General features: G+C 44.5%; 9 protein-coding genes across 9 annotated transcripts in view; 5 read left to right on the forward strand and 4 right to left on the reverse strand.

Annotated features, from left to right (window-relative positions):
- Positions 1 to 1,806: 1,806 nt before the first annotated feature.
- Positions 1,807 to 2,715, forward strand: PAAG_07701 (hypothetical protein; the record flags this gene model as incomplete). Its single annotated transcript, XM_002790356.1, has 1 exon — positions 1,807 to 2,715. One exon carries the CDS (start codon positions 1,807 to 1,809, stop codon positions 2,713 to 2,715), a length of 909 nt encoding a protein of 302 aa, XP_002790402.1.
- Positions 2,716 to 4,658: 1,943 nt separating this feature from the next.
- On the reverse strand, positions 4,659 to 5,524 carry PAAG_07702 (ADP-ribosylation factor; the record flags this gene model as incomplete). Its single annotated transcript, XM_002790357.2, has 4 exons — positions 4,659 to 4,751; positions 4,824 to 4,889; positions 4,967 to 5,211; positions 5,377 to 5,524. 4 exons carry the CDS (start codon positions 5,522 to 5,524, stop codon positions 4,659 to 4,661), a joined length of 552 nt encoding a protein of 183 aa, XP_002790403.1.
- A 1,228-nt stretch (positions 5,525 to 6,752) lies between these two features.
- On the reverse strand, positions 6,753 to 9,194 carry PAAG_07703 (hypothetical protein; the record flags this gene model as incomplete). Its single annotated transcript, XM_015846303.1, has 8 exons — positions 6,753 to 7,085; positions 7,155 to 7,580; positions 7,647 to 7,969; positions 8,057 to 8,170; positions 8,255 to 8,561; positions 8,647 to 8,732; positions 8,761 to 8,789; positions 8,950 to 9,194. The coding sequence occupies 8 exons, from the start codon at positions 9,192 to 9,194 to the stop codon at positions 6,753 to 6,755; spliced, it is 1,863 nt and encodes a 620-aa protein (XP_015700697.1).
- Positions 9,195 to 11,584: 2,390 nt separating this feature from the next.
- Positions 11,585 to 12,818, reverse strand: PAAG_07704 (methionine aminopeptidase; the record flags this gene model as incomplete). Its single annotated transcript, XM_015846304.1, has 5 exons — positions 11,585 to 11,842; positions 11,896 to 12,240; positions 12,319 to 12,441; positions 12,559 to 12,719; positions 12,776 to 12,818. 5 exons carry the CDS (start codon positions 12,816 to 12,818, stop codon positions 11,585 to 11,587), a joined length of 930 nt encoding a protein of 309 aa, XP_015700698.1.
- A 1,131-nt stretch (positions 12,819 to 13,949) lies between these two features.
- On the forward strand, positions 13,950 to 14,657 carry PAAG_07705 (acetyltransferase; the record flags this gene model as incomplete). The annotated part of the gene is made up of 1 exon (XM_002790360.2): positions 13,950 to 14,657. One exon carries the CDS (start codon positions 13,950 to 13,952, stop codon positions 14,655 to 14,657), a length of 708 nt encoding a protein of 235 aa, XP_002790406.2.
- Positions 14,658 to 15,683: 1,026 nt separating this feature from the next.
- Positions 15,684 to 16,718, forward strand: PAAG_07706 (hypothetical protein; the record flags this gene model as incomplete). The annotated part of the gene is made up of 3 exons (XM_002790361.2): positions 15,684 to 16,140; positions 16,234 to 16,604; positions 16,659 to 16,718. 3 exons carry the CDS (start codon positions 15,684 to 15,686, stop codon positions 16,716 to 16,718), a joined length of 888 nt encoding a protein of 295 aa, XP_002790407.2.
- A 697-nt stretch (positions 16,719 to 17,415) lies between these two features.
- PAAG_07707 (60S ribosomal protein L10a) lies at positions 17,416 to 18,347 on the forward strand (the record flags this gene model as incomplete). Its single annotated transcript, XM_015846305.1, has 4 exons — positions 17,416 to 17,434; positions 17,521 to 17,698; positions 17,809 to 18,002; positions 18,085 to 18,347. The coding sequence occupies 4 exons, from the start codon at positions 17,416 to 17,418 to the stop codon at positions 18,345 to 18,347; spliced, it is 654 nt and encodes a 217-aa protein (XP_015700699.1).
- Positions 18,348 to 18,653: 306 nt separating this feature from the next.
- On the reverse strand, positions 18,654 to 20,027 carry PAAG_07708 (hypothetical protein; the record flags this gene model as incomplete). Its single annotated transcript, XM_002790363.2, has 1 exon — positions 18,654 to 20,027. The coding sequence occupies one exon, from the start codon at positions 20,025 to 20,027 to the stop codon at positions 18,654 to 18,656; it is 1,374 nt and encodes a 457-aa protein (XP_002790409.2).
- A 2,189-nt stretch (positions 20,028 to 22,216) lies between these two features.
- Positions 22,217 to 22,827, forward strand: part of PAAG_12407 (hypothetical protein) — a gene marked incomplete at both ends in the record, with an annotated part of 1,414 nt that continues 803 nt past the window's right edge. The window contains 2 exons of the mRNA XM_015847900.1: positions 22,217 to 22,360; positions 22,419 to 22,743. Of these exons, the coding sequence (XP_015702472.1) occupies positions 22,217 to 22,360; positions 22,419 to 22,743 (469 nt within the window). The remainder of the gene's footprint in view (positions 22,361 to 22,418; positions 22,744 to 22,827) is intronic.

A 22,827-nucleotide genomic window follows, 5' to 3' on the forward strand; every position in this document is an offset into this window, starting at 1 on the left:
TTTACGGATCGTTCACACTCTGATATACAACCTTTTATTTATTCACACGCTGTTTATCACAAGAATGGAGTATATCAGATGTATGAAATCCCCATTTCTAACTACAGCTTTCTCATTGCTCATTGCAGCTGCCCTCGGCTATTCTGTGAACATGTTTGTGTTATTTCTACAGAGCAGATTCGCTCAATGGTCAGACTGCATTTGAGTTTTGATAAAGATAGCTTGAAGAATCCCGTAAGAACCTTAACTAACTAGCAGCGTTTGGGTTTGAATTTCTTAGCGCATATGTTTTCGTCGCCTACTGCGGCTAGTAAAGTCTTTGGAGGTTATTGGAAACTCTCAGGTAAAGCTCAATGGACAACGGCCTTGAGAAGAGGAGATGGGGGAAACCTAGAATGGTCCAAACACTGTTCAGATTCTGAATAAGGGCCATATTCCTGTTTGAATGAGAAAAGACGCAGAAACCTTATATTATTCTTTAGCATTTAAATAACTCTTGTCAAAAGGAGACCTTTAGTGTGTAGCAGTAGAATATAACGGATGGCAGGGTCTTTGATGGTAGTCTGTCATTCGACAACTAAATATCTCTCAAAAAGGCGGTTGAGGTCAATCGACACTCCAGAAAACTAATTAACTAGTTAGTTAAAGTTAGTTATAGTTAGTTATAATCATCTTTCGAACACCCGTCCTTCGCCAACAGAAAAGAAGAACGATGGCGGTTGAAGGTTCAGACTGCTCAAGGGTTGCCCCTTTGATGCAGGTGCTCTTCAATGCCAAATCTCGTGGTGCAAGGGTTCATCCAACGACCATATGATTCCAATGTCGGCCTGACATCCCGCGTATTCGTCCAGTGGGCGAAGTGGGTTATGTAACTAACTAGTTATCTATAAAAAACTCGAGCCTACGGCCTCCCGAAGGCCGAAGCGGGCAAATAGGGTGTCCAACATCTAATAAAGATACCCAAACCCTGTTGACCCCCCCCCCCCCCCCCGCGTGGCGCAGCCAAACCGTAACCAAGCCATTTATTTAACTAGATAGTTAACCAATTCGAAGTGCCAAAAGCTTTCTCCCTTGGCAGGTGATGCGAGTCTGACGAAGGCCATTATGCACAAATAACGATGCACATCAACACATGCTCTGCACCGCACCCGCGTGTGTATTTTCTCCATCATCAGCTACGTGAACGGTTTTTTTTTTTATTTATTTATTTATTTATTTAGCTGGCTGATATCCAGAGGCTGTGTGTGATTGAACTTGTTTTGCCTCAACTTCTCGAGTGGACATCAATCCAGCTGAACTGTCCTTCGGGGGGTGGAAGAAGTCGCTTCTGCTGTGAGCTGGTTCGTCCAGCCGGGGTGCATGGCGGCTGCCGTAGCCATTGGCTTTGGGTCAGGTTCGCACTGCGAATATCGCTGCAGTCACTTGAGAATTCGAAAATACTTGTAGAGGACGATAAATAGCTTACCCTAGGAACCCTTTCATCCTATACCGCTCCCTGTGTTGTTCTCCTTGTGTTCCTCTCTGGAAAGCTGGCTCCTAGTAGTTATTTATGAGTCACTCTCTCTCTTTTGCTCTCCCTATAGATTTCTCAAGTCTCCAACATTGTTGTTGTTATACTTCAGACACTCATTTTTTGCTCCGGATTGTCTTCTTTTCTGCCTTCTTGTTTACTGGTAAATTGTGGAAGTCATTTTTCATACATCCGTGACTGTCGTCACAGAATGGTATGTCAAGACCTCTGCATTGCTTTATACTGCTCTATATCATATTCAGTGACTCATGAAGACACAGTTGCATTCTATTGCAATGTCCTGGAAAGAGCCTCTTGCATCTTCTACCTTGTCACTCGCCCTGTTTACTCTTGTGGCATTATGGCTAGTCAACTTCGCCAAAAAAGTCCATAAGGGATACCATGACTTCCTGGCACTTGGTCCCGGCGGAACTCCCTCTACGCCCGCTGGCTACCTCCGCATATGCGTCTTACGGATCTTTACCTTGCGTAATCCTCTAAATCCTCCCTCCCTTCCATCCTACATCCATCCACAGAGCGGGATCCTAAAAGACCTTCCCAGACGAATCGGCAATCGCCCAGAGATCGTCGGAATTGCTCCACAGCGTCAGATGACTGATAGGGGCTCGAAAGCTATCTACACTGCATTGACGGCAACGATCAAAGAATTATCACTCCGGCATCCGGATAGTTTGTTCTTGGGGACCTCCCGTTTCGAAAAGCACAACACGGGCCTGTTTTCTCTGCCCCGATGTCAAAGTCACCTGACATGCAACGGGGAGATCTGCCACTCCCACCCTTTCGACGGAAGCATGCACCTCACTCTCCACCCGGCAGACGTCAAAACCATCATCGAAAAGGGTTGGGGTGAGCGCCATCCCCTTGCCAGAGAGAGCTGGTGGTGGTGGTTTCGATGCGTCCCTCCCACCTTTGTCATGATCTATTCCCCCCGTACAATGGAGGAAGTGCGTTGCGTCACTCATATCATTTATGCTGCGTCATGGTGGATAAGCGGAATTGATTTGCGCAAATCCACATCAGACGGCATGGCACCAACGTCTCAGGGGCAGGGTGGTGATGTGAAAAGTGAAGGTGTCATAAAAGACCAGGTACGGTCCTCCTCCTGTTCCTCTGAACTTAATGCCAGTCAGACTTCAAGAATCACGACGTTCGACATGCCTGCACTTCCCATGGGGGGAACTTAAACAAGCTCTCAAAAGCTCCTGTTTTTCTAGCTGAAGACAAGGTAAATCTTCACTGTTTAGAGTATAAAAACAGTAAATGATGGACCTTCTTTTTTGTTTGGCGGCAACAGTACGTCTCACTTCTTCTACCGGCTGATTACTGTAATATATAGGGAACAACTGCCAGTTGCCACTGTTCTCAACATTATTGCTACATAGCAAGAGTATCAAGTGCTAAGTGTTAGTCCTTGTTTCCCCCTTGCTATGTTTTGCTAGCCGCCTTCTCATTGGTAAAAACATACACCCTGAGCAGCCAGCCAAATTAGTGGCTTCTCTTAATCAGAAAGTAGAGAGAAGCGGTTTTGCTATTACGCAATTTATATTTCTTTTTCAACTCACTTCTGATTTTTCACTTTTAATGTTTATTCCCTTGTTATCGTATGCGTAATGATACAATTTTTCCTAGCTCTTGTTAATTTTGCAAGTTTTGTTGGTATATTTTATTCTGAGGAATTGGAGGTCAGTTGATTCATGTTTTCAGGTGATCTGTGTGAAACCACAGGAAATACTCTCTCTTGCCCCTTAGTTAACCTGTGAGATGATTTAACCTCTTGTACTGAATGAGAGGCAAGCTAACCTACATATGCAGCGAAGCGGCTCCATATACCTAAGCAGAACTGAAAGTAAAAACTTGAAATTGAATGTTTGCAATCAGTTATGATATTCTTGAGACGACCATCCCAATACCACGGAGCTTTCAAGGAAACACGATGAGGAAGTAAAAGGGGGTAAAGTCAACTGAATGTGTGCGGCAAAGACGGTGTGTGTACATATACCCAGGTATATAATCTGTAGTATCACCTGCTCTCCGCTCTTCCCTCTCCGCCTTCCACCCTACCTGTATTCACCCTTCGCTCCGCACCCACCTCCTAAGCTGCACCCCTATAAATGGATCATAGTAACAACCGAAGATCTGACAGTCCCTCGTGTGGTAAATCTTTCCATTATTCGAGGTCCTTTTATATCTAATCTGCATTCCGGTTTCCTACACATGCTCACCGCGCCATGCAGCAATCTAAAATTTCAAAGCGCTCCTTGTTATCTAAATGTGAAAAGAGCCAGGAAAGAATAAACGAGCAAGCAAGCACGGGGAGATAACAAGAGGGATGTCATTGAGAACCTCTTATGTTTCTTTTACGGGCTCCAACGGGCGGGTTGGGGGGTTAGAAGTTAGTTTGGCACATATCAGAGAACTATTAATTCACTATTTATTTTAATTTCTGGAGGACAAAGCAGCACTACAAATGACAGTTTGAAATGTAACTATGCGGTTAGGAAATACGAGACACAAAGATTTTTCACATCCCCCGAACACATCGGGGGTAAGGTAAACCCAAGACGAGCAACGCTCTTGGACTCAACTCGAGGTTTGTTTAACGGCCCTGGACATACAGGCGAAACTTCACCATTTTACTTGACGGACAAATAGATAAGAGCAAAAGAAGTGTATTAACGGAATTAAATGCAGGGCTTCAATTAACAACGGAAAAAGGCATAGAATAGGATAGAATACGACACGATAAAACGGACAACGGGATAGAAAATATAAAGTGTAGATAAAAATGGGGAAAGGAACCTTTAAAACAAGAACAGCATCACACAAAAGATTTGCAAAATAATGTACGCGTGCGCAGTGACATGAGCGGGAAGAGAGAGAGAGATAGAAATAATGACACCAGCACGGAAGGAATAAGGAAAATTTTTGTCCTTCGTTAGTACCTATCAGAACATGTCCACAAGCCCATAAATTATATCTTCTGCATGCACTCCGGATACGGCACACAGCACACGCAACGCATAATTTCCCAGGTATATTGGAGAGGTTAGGGAAGCAGGAGAATGGTGGGAGAAGAGGATAAAAGAGGGGGAGTTTGGTTTATTTCCACATCAATTCATTTAAGCGTTTACTCATGACCCGCCTTCTTTAGGGCATTTGCCAACCACTCAAGACCTTCATAAAGACCGTCACCAGTTGTAGCACAGGTGGATTGAATATACTGAAAAGGAAACAAGAGTCATTAGCAGACAGTCATTATAACCGTAGATTTTTGAGATGGGAATTGACTTACCCAAGCGCGTCGCGTCAAGCTCTGCAGGCCGAGCTGTTGGGTGATTTCAGCAGGGCTCATCGCGTTCTACAAAACAAATCGATTTATCAGCATATGTTCATAAAAATAGTCTTAAAATCCACTGTTGAAAGAATGAGACATACCGGAAGATCTTGCTTGTTGGCGAAGACAAGGAGTAGGGCATCGCGGAGTTCATCCTCGTTGAGCATTCGTTGCAACTCCTCTCGAGCCTCGACGACACGGTCACGATCGTTGCTGTCAACCACGAAAATGATACCTTGGGTATTTTGGAAGTAGTGCCTCCACAGGGGTCTGATCTTGTCCTGTCCACCCACGTCCCACACGGTAAATTGGATGTTTTTATATTCGACAGTCTCGACGTTAAATCCTGCATGGGGTAAGATTCGAATATTAACAAAACAAAAACTGGAAATTCCACCATTCGATATTCTCCCTAGACGTGATTTTGAAGATCATTTTATTTTATTTTATTTTATTTTGCTTTTCCTTAGGGGACCGTTTGAAGTTGGGTACGAGATAGGATCGAACTCACCGATGGTAGGGATTGTTGTGACGATTTCGCCAAGTTTCAGCTTGTACAGGATTGTGGTCTTTCCGGCAGCATCGAGACCAACCATGAGAATTCTCATTTCCTTTTTCCCCCATATTCTATCAAATAGTTTCGAAAATGTCATACCCATGTTGGCGGTCTTGGGGGAGTATCTAACAGGGCAAAACAAAAGGGTAGAGGGAGGACTACAGTCAAGGAGCCAAAAAGGCGAGTTAGCTGCTGAATTCAGTATGCACTGTGGTTAGATAGCGGGCTTTGGGCGTATCAGGCATCTCGGGAGGCAGCACGTTTGGGGATAGTGCTGGGGTAAAAGGTGGGAAGCAAAGTTGTGCGGCGGAGGGAAGAGAGCCACGGTTGTCCTAAGTAACTAAGAACGGAAAAGGTGGGGATGGGAGGGGTTGGGGAATTGAGACTCACTGGAGATTATGAACAGGTCGAAGAGCGAATAGGCGAACGAGATGGAGATGGAACAAGCCAGCAGTCGATGGGGATGAGGTTACGGAGAGCAGCGAGCTGGATGAGAGGTGCGAATTTTTGGCAGCACGTCCAGATTGAGGAATTCGGCGGTAAGCGTAGCGTAGCCTTTGTCAGCCAGATAACGTGACCTGAGCCCAATCGCCCCAACCAAAACGAGGGATATTCAACAACGATGTAAACACGGAATATATGTCTGGGGATATGGATCTGGAGATATCAGAGATATAGAAATTAATGTTGAATGCTATTAGCTAGTCACCGGTCATAGCTATCTTGCATGTTTTATATACCATCCATTCCGTCTGCCTAAATCGGGCACTGCTTGCGCTACAGAAAAGGACACATATCCTCCTTATTATTCGCCTGAGGCTAAACAACCATGGAATGCCAAAAACAAGGCTCCAGAATTCCTCCACTGCTATCCCTCAGCCAGCAGTAAGAAACACAGACCAAAATGCGAACCGACAGCCTGCAGCTGACATATAATATCACTTTAGTTACTAGATCAAGGGACAAAAGTGAATTGCCACAGACACTCGATGAAAATCCGGCATCTCCTATATTACATTTAAGGTTTTCATCGTAAAATCTCCGTCTGCACCAAACACCAGAGCCAAGCTCCGAGAAACAACAAGACCGTATGCTCATTATATGGCTCCACTTTGCTTGCTTTGGATAGGCAGGATACGCCAGCCTCAACCACGCAAAGCAAGACAATGCCAATCCTCAACCCTGGCATCGCATCGCATCGCATATAGTAATTACTCGGTTCAAAAAAATTTAAATTCCAGTTCTCGATATAAAACACCCCAAACTTCTACAAAATTGGTAAAAAATTTCAAAGAAAACGAAAAAGAAAATATCTTATCAATAAAATCCACCTACTTAACCTTGTGTTTCTTTCTCCCCAAGGCTGCTGCAGAAGAACGATAGAAACTCTTTGCAAAGGAAACATAGATGGTCTTGCCTTCCACTGTATCAGTGGCCCACCCATACACTGCGAGAACTATTGCGGACAGCGCCAGGAGCACTGCAAAGGAAACCCAATACTGTTTAACCGTATATACACCTTCAAGCTCCTTGATCTGCGTCGAGAAATATCCAGTCATCAGAGTCACGGGGAGAAATAAAACGGTTGCCTTGGCTATGAGTATTGTAGTTCGAGTCAACCTTTCGACTGCCTGTGAGTCTTTGACGGCGATTAAATTGAAGACCTAAAAATGTGTCAGCTAGTACGATCCGAGAAGATGGTGCGGACATGGGAAGCTTTATGACAGGTTTACCATGAACGTCATTGACTCCTTTTCAGTCAAGCACCCATCAATTTCGCTTAAGGCGTACAGCCTAATCCGATCAAGAAGACGTTCGAAGCGGCCAATGGCTGCAGAACTGAGCTGGACGCCACCCAGGTCCGTCGGATTCGTCTCGTCAAACGCCATCGATCTTGAGGTGTTTGCTCGATTAAGGAAATCCAACCCGAAAGGGCTGCCACCATGATTTTGTTGACTCTGATGATGGTGGTGGTCGTGGAGACCGGGTCCAGACTGGGAGATGCGAACCTCCTCTCGAAGCAAACGCTGCCTTTTGAGAATGCGATTCACAATCAAGTCATAGCTCTGATAGAGCCGTTGGAGGACTGCGAGCTGCCTGCCAAGCGTGTGCAGCTCGTCAATTAGCCCAACCTCAGCTCGTTCCAGCATACGTTTTCTCTACTCTGGTCATTAGCAGAAATGAGGAATTCATGCGGTTACTTGAATAAAAATATAATCACTTACTAAACTATCAAGAGCAGCGTTATACGAATGCTCCCTCCCAACGACTAGATTATAGTTTGCGGGCCAATTGTCAAATAGGTAGTAGAAGAGCAAGCTAGGGCCTTCTCCAGGCTTAACTGCTGCCGTACCCGTCTCATTCGGAAAATTCCGCACATATGTAGTCATTAGCGGATTGCTATGTTCGCTAGCAATATGCTGCGACGATATTCCAGAGAATACTAAATTGGTATTACGTCGAATTACCTCGAGAGCTTTCTGCCGCTGCTTCTGGGGCATTTCACTTGGGCGGGGGAATGGATTTTCATGAATCGATATTACGGTTCCTGTAGCACCTATGTCAGGTTTCGGACGTTGGCAATCCAAAGTGGGAGAAGAATTTAGCCTGGAGAAAATCTGAAATATGAACAAACCATCATCACATATTAGGAGCCATGTCCAGACCCTTTTACCATCCGGTTTTCCCGGCGACGTTCCAAAATGCACACCGGAAGCCACATGAAGCGAATTATACCCCAAACAGAGATCTAATTTGGTTTATCAGCATCTTCTGGAATGTTGAACATTTTAACATTGTTGACGAGATATATGACAGGCCTGTTTTTTCATACATTTCTGCCCATAATCCACCGAAGCAAAATGCCATATCTTATTGACGACCTGGGCGAGTGAAATTTTGCTAAACCCGGTTCCGTCGAGCGAAGAAATTGCCGTTTCGGCCCGTTGGAGGCCCGCAAGCTGATGCCCTCGCTCCAGGTCTTCCGGGGAAGATCGCATGGATTTTCTTTCTAGATCAGGCTCTGTTTTGCTTATGGGTGGGCGATTGACAGTGTCTGCTGGGTTGCTTGGGGAGGTATCAGGTTCCGAAACCATCATTGCTTGGAGACGCGCTGAAACTCCATAGTCGCTCGTTACGGTCTGAAGGAAAGATATAAGTCCTGGGTTGCGTGCCATAATTTTTTTTTCTTTTTCCATGGCCTTAAAATTAGCTATCTCACCGTACCTGGGCTACCTCCCGTTGAAGTTCAGGTGACCATATATTGCTGTGATAAGTCCAGTCAGCAATGTCAAGGTTCATATAAAAACGATCTATAAATGCTTGACGGTGTAAACTTACATCCATCTCGTCTCGAGCGATTTGGGCCTCTAATTCCATCCAGTAAGTCACAGCAGGTCAAAGTTAATAGAACAATACATGGGTAGACAGAAAAAAAGGGGTAGAGTAAAAGTAAATCAAAAACATGAACATGCAGGCGAGCTCAGAAGCGCAGCAAAGTCTTGCTCATCCAGATCAAAAGCCGCATACGCCTCATCGTTCCCGAAATCGACTACGAAGTTTCGCGTTGCTTCGTCTACCAAACAACCTCGACATTCCGCAAAGTGGATGGGATTATCAAGGTTTCGAAAGGCATTCCGCAAATTTGACCTGTTGGGGAAGCTGGAATAATATGTCGCCGTAAGCTCGCGTGCGGCTCCGTTGTCATCCGTCCTGCTCGCAGAGCTGTTATCGTTGTTAGAGTCTTTGTTTTGTGTATCTCCTCGTGCTGCCATGTTAGCCGTCTCGAGTTTCTAGTCCGTATCGTCAACATATGACGAAAAACTATGAGTTTCGAGACTACGTTCCCAATATATATTCCATTTAATAGCGTAGACCGTATTCGGCACAGAACGAAAGGCGCGGGCGCTACCTGTGACCACTCACAAGGCTCTCCCATGAAGCTAACCCCAGGAAATGATCATCAGCTGTGGCTCACTAACAACGCGGTTGGTTGGTTGATAGCCCATGCCTGTGTATCAGGCCACAAAAGAACGGAGCTTCTCGGAGGTCCGCATTTGTGGATTCAACGCCCACGGACTCGATCACAGGGTCATGTGATGCTTCATTATTGTTTTGCAAGCCGTAACTAGATGAAGGAAACATCTTTTGTAGGAATAAGTTAATCAGTAATTTTAGTCGAACATGATTAACTAGAGCAGAGTTGCATGTCCAACCACATGCCTCATCCACACATTTAAACGAACTTCTGAGTTATCCAAGTTAAATTAATTCACGACCAAAGTTGGCCACCTTCCCATTTTGAAATTACTTTATAGTTGACTAGAATTTCTTCTTATCAATATAATTGATCTTTATTCTTATGCTTTGCTTTACTTTTTTGCGGTATGCTCATTTTAATAATAAGAAGTAGCTAATATCTAACAACTGCAGTAAACGAGAAAATATATATAAAATATTAATATTATGATTCAGGCAAATTTTATTAAATTCAGTTATAATATGACCATTATATTTTACTTGCAATTAACATTTTATATTTATTTTATATTCAATAAACTGTTTGAGTCTCAACATATTTATAGAATATCTCTAATAGTCATTTTAAGTTAAGCTTATTTGTAGTTTAGTTTCAGTCACTAATATTGATTACTGACAGCTTCTGCCTAAATTATACGCTTTAATATAACTTATCCTTTATTATATTGTAAAAAATGAAACTCAATCTGTAGCATTAGCTGTTTTAATCACAGTTGCTTTTTTCTATTTTCTAACTGTATAAAGGCTTATTTATTTTTTTTCTTAATTTTAATTACTACCAAAGCTACTGAGATGACTTTTACTAAAAATTAATTTTATTTAAAATTGTATATATTCATAACAAAATTTCACAATTACTTCTTTATAGTATTATTCATCAATTTAAGTCACTTATGTCAGAGTTTTAAATCCTCATATGATGCTCAATAAACAGTAATATTTAGGTAGAAATTTTGTTTTTAATTCAAAATGCTATTGAATAAATCTGTGGGCTTAATTAACTTCTATAATATTAGAAGCATTTTGAATCTATACTTCACAAGTAGTGAACTGGTCATTTTTTATATAATTGTGATTTAAAAAATACTGTTCTCTCTCATTCATGAACATCATTTATTGAACTTGAAAATTTTTTTTGTAGAGGTAAGTTTTTGACAGTTTGATTGTATATTTATATGTAAAGTTCAATTATAAAAAATGTCTACTAGGGTAATTTTAAAATTGTTATATGTCTTAGAAGTGGGTTGAATATTTAAAATTTGCTTGATTTCAGACGCTTTAATAGCTAATAAAAGTCTTCCTACTTGATTATGAACTTGCTAGAGGTGGCTGACATGAAGAATAATTTTGGTAAATGTTGTTGAGATGAAAGGTGGCCGACTCGGTGGTGATTGAACGAGCTTAAGAAAAAGAGCTTTTGAAATACAAATTGTCCTTCCCCTACTGTTTGTAGATAGTCCTCATGTATCAATCAGGCCTCGTATTACCTTTTTCGCATGGAATTACATAAATAGTAGATATCGGCCAAAGAACGAGAGCGCAAAGTTTCACATGGCAGCATCTTGAGACAATGAGAGAGTGTGATGTTCAGTTCTTAGTATTTTGCAGTTCAAAGGATCGCCATCAGCGTAAGATATGCTAAACGAAATACGTGTTGCAGCGCTGTTCTTAACTCATCCCTTGGCGGTTGAAGTCAAGGATAAAAAGAATCAACTATTACAATCACCCCGAGAATATTTAATCCCCTGATTTCCCACTTTCCTCAATAATCATCTCCTCGAGAGATTACTTCCTTGCAATTGGGCCGCGGTAGGACAGTCTATTTAAATGATTTCGTTAGTGAAAATTCCACTTATCTGACTTCGCGGATGGTAACTAACATGTTCAAACTGTGCGACATAAGAGCCAGGAACATCCACCATCGGTGCATAGGACTCAACAATGCCATTCGAGACAAGCTACCTTATGCCTAGGTGGTAGTTTTTCACTCCTATATGCTCAAGGGACCGCCTGGAGAAGACAAGAGTGCTGAAGTTATCATCGACGATTTTGAGCAATGACTTGGCAGAAGTATGATGAAGCCCAGCAGCGCTAACATGCTCATTGCGCCCGTAGCCGTAGACTCCTACATCAGCTCTGAGATAACCCTTGCCCGTGGTGCCGAAAGTTTCGATGGCGAATACATCACCTTCTTCCATATTTGCATTTTGACGAAATGTATTTGTTTGTCACCATGGATCTTGTAGCGTAAGATGTTATGGCCGCTGATGTTTCGAACAGCTTTGACGGGGATAGTCTTTCCGTTCAGTTCGACTTTGAAACTCTCCATTACCTCTTGGATTATTTCACTGATTTCGGCTATGCAGGAATCAAAACCAATTTCCTGAGCGTTTATTTTAGCTTTGCAGAACGTTATAAGGAGCATATTTCTCGTACCTTGAGCCCAGTCTTAGTGGCTGACCTGACAGCTGCGAGGAGATTATCAGAGACTGGATTGAAAGCAACAGGAAAAGCACTATCGACAATCCTGCCACTGACATGAACCCCGAAATCCACTTTCAAGACATCGTCGAACTGGAGAATAACCTTCTTTGCTCCAGGATTGGGAGTCCAGTGAGCACCTATGTTAGTCAAGCAGAGCCCAATCGGAAATCCCAGGACGGCCTTGAGGGCGTCTCCGGTCTGAATACCTTGGTGGTTAGTCAGTGCCCGAATGCCATCCTCAATCTCTTGGGCAAGCTTGCTCATCGAGATTCCGGGGTTTGCGATTGTTCGAGCATACTGGCGGACTTGGCGGTGAACTTAGCAGATTTGCGATAGTCATTCAGGAACTCATCATCCATGTTGTCCAGGACAGACAGGTGACGATTCTTCAGCAGTGTTGCGTCGAAGATCGTCATGGCCGTCCGCATATTCGACGATCTCGCCCACTGGATATCGCTGATCATGAAAATGGCTCGCGAGCACAACCCTTGGAGGAGTCTACTGTCCACCCAATCCCTTTCATTTCTTCTTTTTGTTGCTCTTTCGTTTCATTTCCTTGCCTTCTGGGATCGGTTTCAAGTTTTTAACCAAGAGATATTAACTTCTAAGGCGTACTGTTCTTGCCTGACTGTTAGATTTCAGGTCAGCTCCAATCTTGTCGTCGTCCTCATCCTCCCCGTCCTCATCTTCCCCTTCGGGCGAACCATGAAGCAGCCCACTTGCTGCAGCCAGCCTGGTAGGATTGACGGCAGCAGTTGTATCGCGTGTTGGCGATTCTGCCGAAGTATCAGAGTTACCAGAAACCCAAAAGCAATGTTATTTATTCCCATACCATTCAGACCTCGACGATGATTCTCTGGTGTCTTGGATCCCATAGACTACTTCGAAACGTAGTCATATGGGTCTTGAACTTGTCCAACGGGTAGTTGATGATGCCATATGATGTTGGGCTTCCCAGAGAATCAGAACAATGAGCCAGGAGAATAGATGTTTCCGGGGCTTGGCACCTACTTTACCCCTTTCGTGCTAGATTGACCTCCTCAAGTTCGAAATTTGACGAGGAGATGGAATGAAGAAAAGCTTTTAACGTATGCGGGGAAGCGTGTTTCAGAATAGGATTTGACAAGAATGGTGATTTGATCATACCAACTGTTCCTCTATTTCTACTGCTTCATACCCGTAAAGAACGCTTGATATCAAACTATTCTTTAAGAAAGTGATCGAAATGGCACAGATATAAATCTTGAGGTGATAGATGAAAAATAGAGGAGATTAAGAGAATAAATGATGACGGTAATAGAGCAAATCCATTGAAACTGGGCATTCCTTCTAAAACTTGGAAATGGTGCATAACTTTATGTTAATGGTAAAGCAAATCGGCTTCCGTCAGAAGAAAGAAATATAGGTTACGGGTACCCTCTAGCAAGAGTGTGTAATTCCTGTATTAGATATTTCTTTCCAGAGACAGGGTGGAATCATAGAAAAATGCATGACGTTGCAATTTAAGTTGTTGCAATTTAAGTTGAGGATGATCCCTCAATTGATTCATCTTTCACTTCAGATTCCAAACTGGCAAAATCATTTGAGTGATGTACTCGCGGCGCCTCGGTGTATGAAGAAACAACGAGAGGGAGGTACCGTTGAGGTTTTTCAGCCTATCCAAATTATCATTTCCTTCCCTACTCTGAGGGGTTTCATCGATCTGAGTTATGGAGCAACTATTGCACACCGACCAACATAGTCGGTGTGCAGCTCTGTCGATTTGTAGGCAATTCACGTGATCTCGGAAAACTCCAACGCCAGATGACTCAGGGCATATTGGGATACTTATATCCCGCCAAAATATCCACGCCTTCTATGCAGGGAAAAGTGTTGCGACTGGAGCTTTTGACCAAAAAATAAATGCGGCAATCAATCATTGAATAGTCAATTTTAGCAGCGTTACTTTGTCCTCATCTTCATACGGTGAAGAGATAGTCGGAATCCTTAGATCCTCGCCCAGGGAAATGGCATCAGAAACAAAAGTGATCCATGTCCCTCGAGAGTGGCCTTCACCGACCTTCGGTGAGCGTTTATGCCAACGCTACAAAGCTGCACGCCTCCGTGCACTAAAGGCGGATCCTCAAGCGTTCTTGTCGACATACGACAGAGAGTCGAAGTTCGACGACGCAACCTGGGTTCAACGCCTTCGGAATCCACTCTCCAACACATTTGTCGCGATCCGCACGGAAGCAGACAGCGCAGATATTAGCGAGATCGAACATGTCTCTCAGAACGAATGGCTAGGAATGATAGTGCTGCTTGGGCCAAAAGCATTTCCCGCAGACGGCTCCGAGTCCCAGACATTATGGAATCCATTTCTGCAACCAGCAAGCCACACCGAAGCAGCAGACCCACTATCAGTTGTCGACTCGGAGGCTGCTTATATAGCTGTTTCCATGTTTGTTCTGCCTGAGGCGAGAAGACAGGGAATTGGTCGTAAACTTATTGAAACGAGTGTTGAGGCTGCGCGGGTGGAAGCGAATTCGATGCGTGTGTTAAGGGCAAATATAGGACTCTGGGTGGAGGCGGAGAATGTATCTGCCCAGAAACTCTATGAGGCATGTGGGTTTAGATTCCTTTCAGATGATCCTGCCCTCACGGGTGCTCATGGCGTCAAGACTGCTCAGGTGTTCATGGGAAGGCTTGTGGAGCTGTTACATGTCAAAAGGTGAAAGCTTTGTTGTTTTGGATTTTAAGGAGACTGCAGCACAAAATGATGACAGCTTGAATAAGATTGTACTCTGTAGTACTCGGAGAGGCTGATGCCATTCCTCACCTCTCACCTCATGATTTCAGTCTACAACAGTTGCCTGGGTCAACGACTGCGTGATTCCTGCAGAGAGCCAGGAGCTAGCCCTAAATAGGAAAGTTTGGGCTACAGCCCCTGGGGAACTATCGAAGACATAGGAAGCTTGAGCGTCCCTCGAGATTGAAACGGGTGAGAAATGGTGTTATGAAGTGTTTGAAAGGATCGCTAAATTGCCACGAACTCACATGACTTCAACTCAACTGTAAGAGAATGAGGTTGTCAACAGATGGTCTCCATGTTATTACCTGAACTGTCGTGTTCATTCATAATACAGTCAGAAGAAGAATTCTGATATGAGACAAATGTCATGTGAGTTCATGGAGTTTTAGCCATGAAAAATAACAAATTACATGATTACAACACCAACAAAGGCTCCTTGGGGTGTAAATAGTACCATCATATATACCTCTAAGACAAACAAGACAAACACAAAAGGTAATTTCCCATTCTAAATTAGCGTCATGGAACAATGTCGCCGAGTAACTGGCCAAAGTATCGCTGACATCATAAGCCTCCAATTGAAACCTCTTTACTTTGTAGCCTGACAGTCGCATCTTGGAGAACTATTTTTTTTAACTATGAATCTTTACTACTAAATATTCTAAATATTCAAAATTCAAGTCTTAATTGGTCTGATCTAATTCAGGCAGCAGACTAACATACGCTGTAAGTAAAAACATGGTTGCCTTTGGACATGCGGACATGTATTTATTCTCTTGTCTAAATGACACAACCTAACATAGCATAGCCAGGAGAACCCTTCACCAACATATCCCTTATACGAGCAATTAGATTCGATTTACCGTCGCACCTGTCCTGCCACTGCAGATCAGCCAGTCAGGAGGGTATTTTATTTGTGATCATCGAAGTTAGAATTGCTCCAGATACAATGTTATCATTTCTAGGACGATCCCTCGGCCTCGTCCCAGCGTCTCCGCATGGATCTTCATCCGAATCAAGTTCTTCTGGATCCCCCTCCAGAAGCGTCGCCGGATCCTTTACGGACATATCCACTCCTGTTACAACTCCTTACTCCCCGTCCCCAACCGATGTCGGCCTTGTCCGTGGCTTCCTTAAGTCGACCAACCCTGCGCTACCCACGGAGATTGCAGACATAATTATCAATTATGCGGACTATTCAGTAAGAGATGTGGTTACTTTAGACACCAGTAGCGCTTTTAGCGTCTCTTCACGTGGCCCAGGGGTATATGGGTTGGTTCTGAGAGGGCCTCAAATCAGGGAGTTGAAGCAAGATGGACTGGAATTGAGGGATTTGAAGCTTGAGTCTGTGAGATTTGAAATCGCTGGCCATGATCAGGGATGGGGTGGGGAGTGGGGGACGGAAGGTATGGAGTTCTTCCTTTCAATTTTATCTTAAGAAAAAGCAATAAAACGCGAGCTGTGCGAGACCGGAAAATTTTGACATGAACTCCATCTAGGAACGTACAACTCTTCCTTCTCCTGGTTTGAAGCAAATATACTTCGTCGTTTACATCACTTGAGTGATAAGGTAGAACCGCCACCAGATTTAGGTCCGATGGACAAGTATACAACACCCGCGGATTACTCTAACGCCTATCGACCGGTCGGGTGGGACTTTGTCAAAGATGGGAATGGGAGAGAGTTGACTTGGCCTGTTCAGAAGAATAAAGTTGCAACACGTGATACGCAGACTCATGAAATTGTATGGACGGTGGATAGGAAACATCAGAAAGAAGAAGTCGTGGAGGATTCGGGTAGTGGGTCTGGGGAAGGGTTTATCCGAGCCTTACAGCCTGGCGATGTGATATTTCTTTGGGCTAGAGCTATCGTGAGTTGATTTCTCTCCATTGCGTTGCAAAAGGGGATAGGCTAATATTATTAGTATCCTGGATGGGCAAACTGTGTTGAGGGAGCTAAGATCGAGATCTCTTACTCCGGTTAGGCTCATTTCAGAACTGGTATCTCAAGTCACGAACTGACCAGGTATTACTCGCTTCTTGTGATGAATGAGCCCTCAAATAAATTGCTCCACATAAAGTGACAGAGATCCCGGCGGAAAGAGACAAGTATGTTTTGGAATATTTCCTTTTTCGTTGCCTACTGAAGGCTATATCGTCTAACAACCCACGTTATGTCTGCCCTTTATCCTTAATTGACTTGGTGAGGGAAATTATGGATTGATATAGCATATTGTACATTAATGAACGTTAGCCTTATTTGATTGCACGTCTCTATTGACTGTCAGCATTGGTGGATATTGGGAAATGCAAATCGGTAACTACGTGTCGGTGTGAGGTGTAATCGGGAAGTTGAGAGCAGGTGACAATGTGGTATAGCAGCAGTTCCGCCAATGACAATTATGTGGCTCAGGTTTTCCGACCTGATATTAGGGGCAAGCCAGATCATGCTGGTACTTTTCTGCTTCAGTGTTTAAGTGAGTGCTTCTGGTTGAATTCAACCGATATATCACGTGACAAGTAAATCCGATTAGGGCTATACCAAACCCAATGCGGCTAGACGCCTCCACACTGCAAACTCGATATTTCAACCAACATTTTTACACAACCTCCAGATTCTCTTGTTCCCCAAGCGCAAATCCTCACCATAAGAATTCGTTCTTCTGGAAGACTGTCTCCATCATGTCGAAAATCACAGTCGGTAAGTTTTGAATGGTGACGACATCTCTGTGTATGAAGCGCGTCTTGGAGATGGAATATGAGTTAACAGGTCATTTCGCAACACAGCCGGAGTGCGCCTAAATGTCCAGCAACTCCTCGATTACTCCCTGAACGAGAAAAAGAGAAATTTCCTCGAGACCGTCGAGCTCCAGATCGGCTTGAAGAACTATGATCCCCAGCGTGACAAGCGTTTCTCCGGCACCATCAAGCTGCCCGTCATTCCCCGCCCTGGAATGAGCGTCTGGTGCGTCCCCCAATAACCCTATTTTCTCAGCAGCGGATCAAAAGCGAATTGCAATTATAAATATGTGGTAGACGGGTAGCGTGTTCTGACTTGTAGTGCGATTGAAACAGTGTTCTCGGCGACCAGCATGATATCGATCGTGCCAAGCACCTCGGCGTCGACTCCATGTCCACGGAGGACTTGAAGAAGCTGAACAAGAACAAGAAGCTCATTAAGAAGCTGGCCCGCAAGTACGATGCCTTCATCGCCTCCGACAGCATCATCAAGATGGTTCCTCGCCTTTTGGGTCCTGGTCTCTCCAAGGGTTCGTTCTAACGCTTTCTAACCTCTACACCATTTGTTGCATATAGCTGACGAGCCTTCTCCTTTCCTTTGCTCTGTTATAGCTGGTAAATTCCCCACCCCAGTCTCCCACGCCGAAGATCTCGGAAACAAGATCAACGATGTGAAGTCCACCATTAAGTTCCAGCTGAAGAAGGTTCTGTGTCTTGGTGTTGCCGTTGGAAACGTCGGAATGACCGAGGATGAGCTGATCTCCAACATCATGCTGGCCATCAACTACCTCGTCAGTTTATTGAAGAAGGGATGGCAGAACGTTGGCAGCTTGACGATCAAGGCTTCCATGTCTCCCCCCAAGAGATTGTATTAAAAAGCATTTCTCGTTTTATATTTCTGTCCCTGGGATGTTGCAGGCCAATAGAGCCGTCGATCTGGGTCTTAATTAGGTCTTTGCAAAATATACAGTAACGAAACATGAACATTAACAACCTGAAAATTCCACTTGTATTCCATAACTTCGAGCATAGGATTCTCACCTTCCTGTTTTTGCTCAGTCCCATGTTGGGTAGAGCCCTTACTGAAGGAAAATTATTTCATCTAAAATGGTAAAACGAATTATATTTACATAGTATACAGTCAGTAACTATTTCCCATAAAATAAGATTCTTATCCTCCCTCACTCCATCCCCTCCATCAGATCCGTCTTATCCAAAATCATCCCCCGCATGCCAAGAAACTCCCTTAGATTCTCCCACTCCTCCCCTTCCTCCTCCCCAATCCTCATCGGATCCTTAAACCCCCACGCCACCGCAACCTTATCCATAGCCGCACGCTCCTCCTCACGCAGCCAACGCTGCCGCAATGGCATGCCAGGTATCCACACCACGCGCATCATCTGATCATTGGCAGTGGTAATCGCAACCATACCAATGGAAGACGTGAAACCTACATAGGCAAGAATCGCCGAAAAGGAAACCCAGAGAGCAGTATTGGGATCCATGGCTGATTGGAGTGTGGAGATGTATGAGGCTGCTGCATACGCTGCCGTCGGGGCGGTGGCTAGGCCTGCCAGTGGCAGCGCAGCTTTGCGGAAGATCTTCGATCGGTAAAAGGCCGGTTTGCAGAAAGATTCATCTATGATTGCGAGGCATAGGGCTAGGTTTTTCTTCTCAATAGCGATTTCGAGGGCAATGTTTGCAAGGTCTTTGGGTATTGCGCTTTTAACTGTCTTGGGGTTTGGGGTGTGGTAGGTGATGGTAGAACCGTTATCGTTTGGTACCGGTTTCGTAGCATAGAGTGAGAATATTTCGGGGAAGTGGTCAGCTTCCTTGAGCTGGGCTTGAAGTAGGGTGTAGTAGCGAAGGACTTCGGGGGAGATAAAAATTTTCGGGTTGCGGAGAAGATCGTTCAGCAATGATGATATCTCAGTTGCCACCCGCGATTGAAAATTTGACGTTTTGGACGATTTTGGTGACTGCTTGGGGAGTGTTTGTGGCGCGGACATTGTTCCAGTTCCAGTTCCATTGCTTCCGTATTCGACGTCGAGATCAAGGAGAGATGAGGTGGCATTGTTATCAGTATTCGTAGCCGAAGAGAAAACTGTGTCATAATTTTTGGAGAGTGCTATATTCACAACCTCGCTGCAGCGCTGCAGGAATTGTACCACGGCTTCATCTGAAGGGACGCGGGGAGAAGCTATCATGGTCTGGTATTCTTTAAAGACCATATGCAACATGGCCTCCGGGTCACCGTGAGGCTTCGCAGATGTTCCACCTGACGCAAATCTCCGTGAAATTCCATTGTGCAGAATGAAAGCCGATCCGAAACTCCGTTTTTGGTGTCCGGCATTTGGGAGTAGGGTGTTGAATCTCGTAGAGACAGTAGTTGACTGGGTGTGAACAGCAGCTCTTTCGCGGTACGGAATGGATTTCGAAAACTGGCATAGTTGACACACTGAGCCACGGACCCTTCTTGGAGCCTGAAGTGGAATGCACTTCATCACCAGGGAAGAAGCATAACCCAGCTTAAATATAGTTGCCTCTAAATTCATTTCTTATGATATAAAAGGTGATGTCAATCATGTCAAAGTGTCTGTCTCCACTAGGGAACTAATGTAATCGATAAGCGAGTCGGCCACATAAGCGAGTCGGCCACTTTACTCCCACTGTACAACAAGAATGCCTTCAAAGTCTCAACTATAAAGAAAAACTAGCAAATTACATTATAAATTATTTCCTATACACTTAGAGCATGTACGGGCAGTATGCCCAATAATCCCACATACACTACACTGTGGAGCTGCACATTTTTGTGGTCATGACTCAGCAGCCTCAACTACCCCCTGCTCCCATTCATTGATCCTTTGTATGTGATTCAAGCCTTCTTCAACCCTCAAAGCACTCTCTTGAGCTACATACATACAGCCTCTTTCTCACTTCTTCTTTTGTTTGGCATTTGCAGCCCTTAACTCCCTGTTTTCAGCTGCTAGAATAGCAGCACTGTGCATTGTCATTTGACACCCCTTGACTAGCTGACTTAGGGCATGATTGGTTGGACTGAGTGGGCTCTGCATATGATGCTTGATATATCCTTTAACTTTCTCAGCCTGCTGCTCCAATTGGTGTATATTATGTGGTGTGGCTGTGGCCCAGGAGGCCTGGGAGCTGTGGGAGGTCCCTGGGGGGGTGAGGATATGCATCATGATATTAAGCTGTGAGAGAACCTGCTCAGGATCATATGGAACCAGCCCAGCAGTCCTAAAGCTGCTCTTGATGTTGCTCTCAGTCAGGACCTGCATCTGAGCTGCAGGATAGAGACCCAAAAACTCCTCCTTATCAATATGATTGATCCCAAGCCGCATCTGGTTTTCCACCTGCTGTCCATATGCAGTTTTCAGAGATGAGAAGCAGCCAACATCCAATGACTGAAGAAGATGAGAGGAATGTGGTGGCATGTAGAGGGCAATGATCTGATTCTTAGTGCAAAATTGATCAAATCCAGCTGAGACATGGCTTCAGTGCTAATCTAGAATCAACAGTCAATATCTGCTCTTCATACAGAGTAGGGTCTCCTTGTTGAACATCTCTTTCAGCCAGTATAAGCTCAGCTGATCAGTGGTCCAGCCATTCTCACTGACTCCAATCACCCAGTCATGTGGTAGCCCTTCTGTCTCATACCAGCAGGATTGATGCATCTTTCCTTTGAGAATAATCATTGTATGCAAGGCTCAGCCAGTTGCATTGACTCCAGCAATAACAGTCACCCATTTCCAATCTCCAGGCTGTATAAGCTTGGGATTCTCAGCTCTTTCAGATCCAGTCATCACCCTGGCAGTCTCAATTACACTCATCTGAAACCCAGTCTCATCAAAGTTGTAGATATCATCTTCCAGAATCTCATACTTCACAATAGTGTTTTGTATGAGCCTAAATCACTCACAGATAACCTCAGGATCCTCACATAAGGCCTGCTGATGATCATACTTGTGTGAGAACTTGGATTTCAGCTCATCATGGTGCTTGACAAAGTTTCATACTCAGCATTCACTCACTGTGAGTGAGGGATTGAATTCTCAGCTGGCAAGAAGAAGGTTGGCCATTTCTTGTACAGCTGCAACCTGGGGAGACTGATCTCATTCATCCATGACCAGAATCCATTGAACAAGAGATTCTTCCTCTGTAAGACTAAGTTTCTGGTTCTTTGAGGGAGTGTTAACGCGTGCTGTTCAACCATGTACCTGATCACCTAGGGTGGAATGTGGAACATCATACAGCTTTGTTGCAGCTCATACACTTGAAATTTGACCATTTTTAAATGCTTGAATGGCTAAAAGAAGCCTTCCTTCCTGAGTAGAGGCTTTATTTCTTTGTGTGGTTGACATTTTTGATGATGAAGATGTTGTTCTGGGATGAGATGAAAAGTGGCCGACTTGCTTATGTGGCCGACTCACTTATCAATTACGTTAAGTTACTTAGCTTACCTAAGCCCATGGCGTTAAACTTTGCCTGGAAGCCTCATTATCTTCCAGGTTATATCACTGCCACTCTCTAATGACTACACTCTCACTCTTATATTGACAAATAGATATTTTTTTATATGATGATAAATGCCTTATGCTGAGGCTGTACTGCAATAGGAGTTAATATTCCTTCCTCCATTTCTTATCTTGTCCATTCTTGCATCCTTCTCTTCTCTCACTTAATTTGGGCCGCTGACAACTGCCTGCAAATCCGCTGCAACATGCCCCCCCCCCCCCCCCAACCACCACCTCCGCCTCCTGTGGCTGGCGGCCCTCCTCCTCCATCTCCGCCCCCTGCAGTTGGCGGATTACCCAAGGCCAGTAATCTACCGAGCAGAGCGCCAAAAGCAGTTGTGCAAGACCGGGTATGATCTCGTGGACCCCTTTAGAATATTCTCATCCAAACTAACACCTGCTGCTTAGGGAGCTCTTCTCTCAGATATCTCGAAAGGCACCCGCCTTAAGAAAGCCGTAACGAATGATAGATCTGCCCCTATGATTGGGAAGTCGTCCGGAGCATCTAGTGGCCCTCCTATCGGCGGAGCACCTCCCGTACCTGCCGGGATGCCTAGACCCTCGGTTGGCCTAGCACCGCCAGTCTCGGGTGGAAACCGATTGCGGAGTAATAGCGACGAAGGGCGTAGAGTAGTTCCTACTGGTAGTGGTGGTGACGAATCTGGGATAATTTCTTCAGCACCTCAAATAGGTGGATTATTTGCTGGCGGCATGCCAAAGCTGAAGAAGCGTGGTGGGATTGATACCGGCGCGAACCCAGATGCCTCATACCTCTCAGACTCGGAACACTCCAGAAAACCAGGCCCATGGGCTCCTA

This window comes from Paracoccidioides lutzii (genome assembly GCF_000150705.2).
Source record: "Paracoccidioides lutzii Pb01 unplaced genomic scaffold supercont2.25, whole genome shotgun sequence".
Lineage (NCBI taxonomy): Eukaryota > Fungi > Ascomycota > Eurotiomycetes > Onygenales > Ajellomycetaceae > Paracoccidioides > Paracoccidioides lutzii.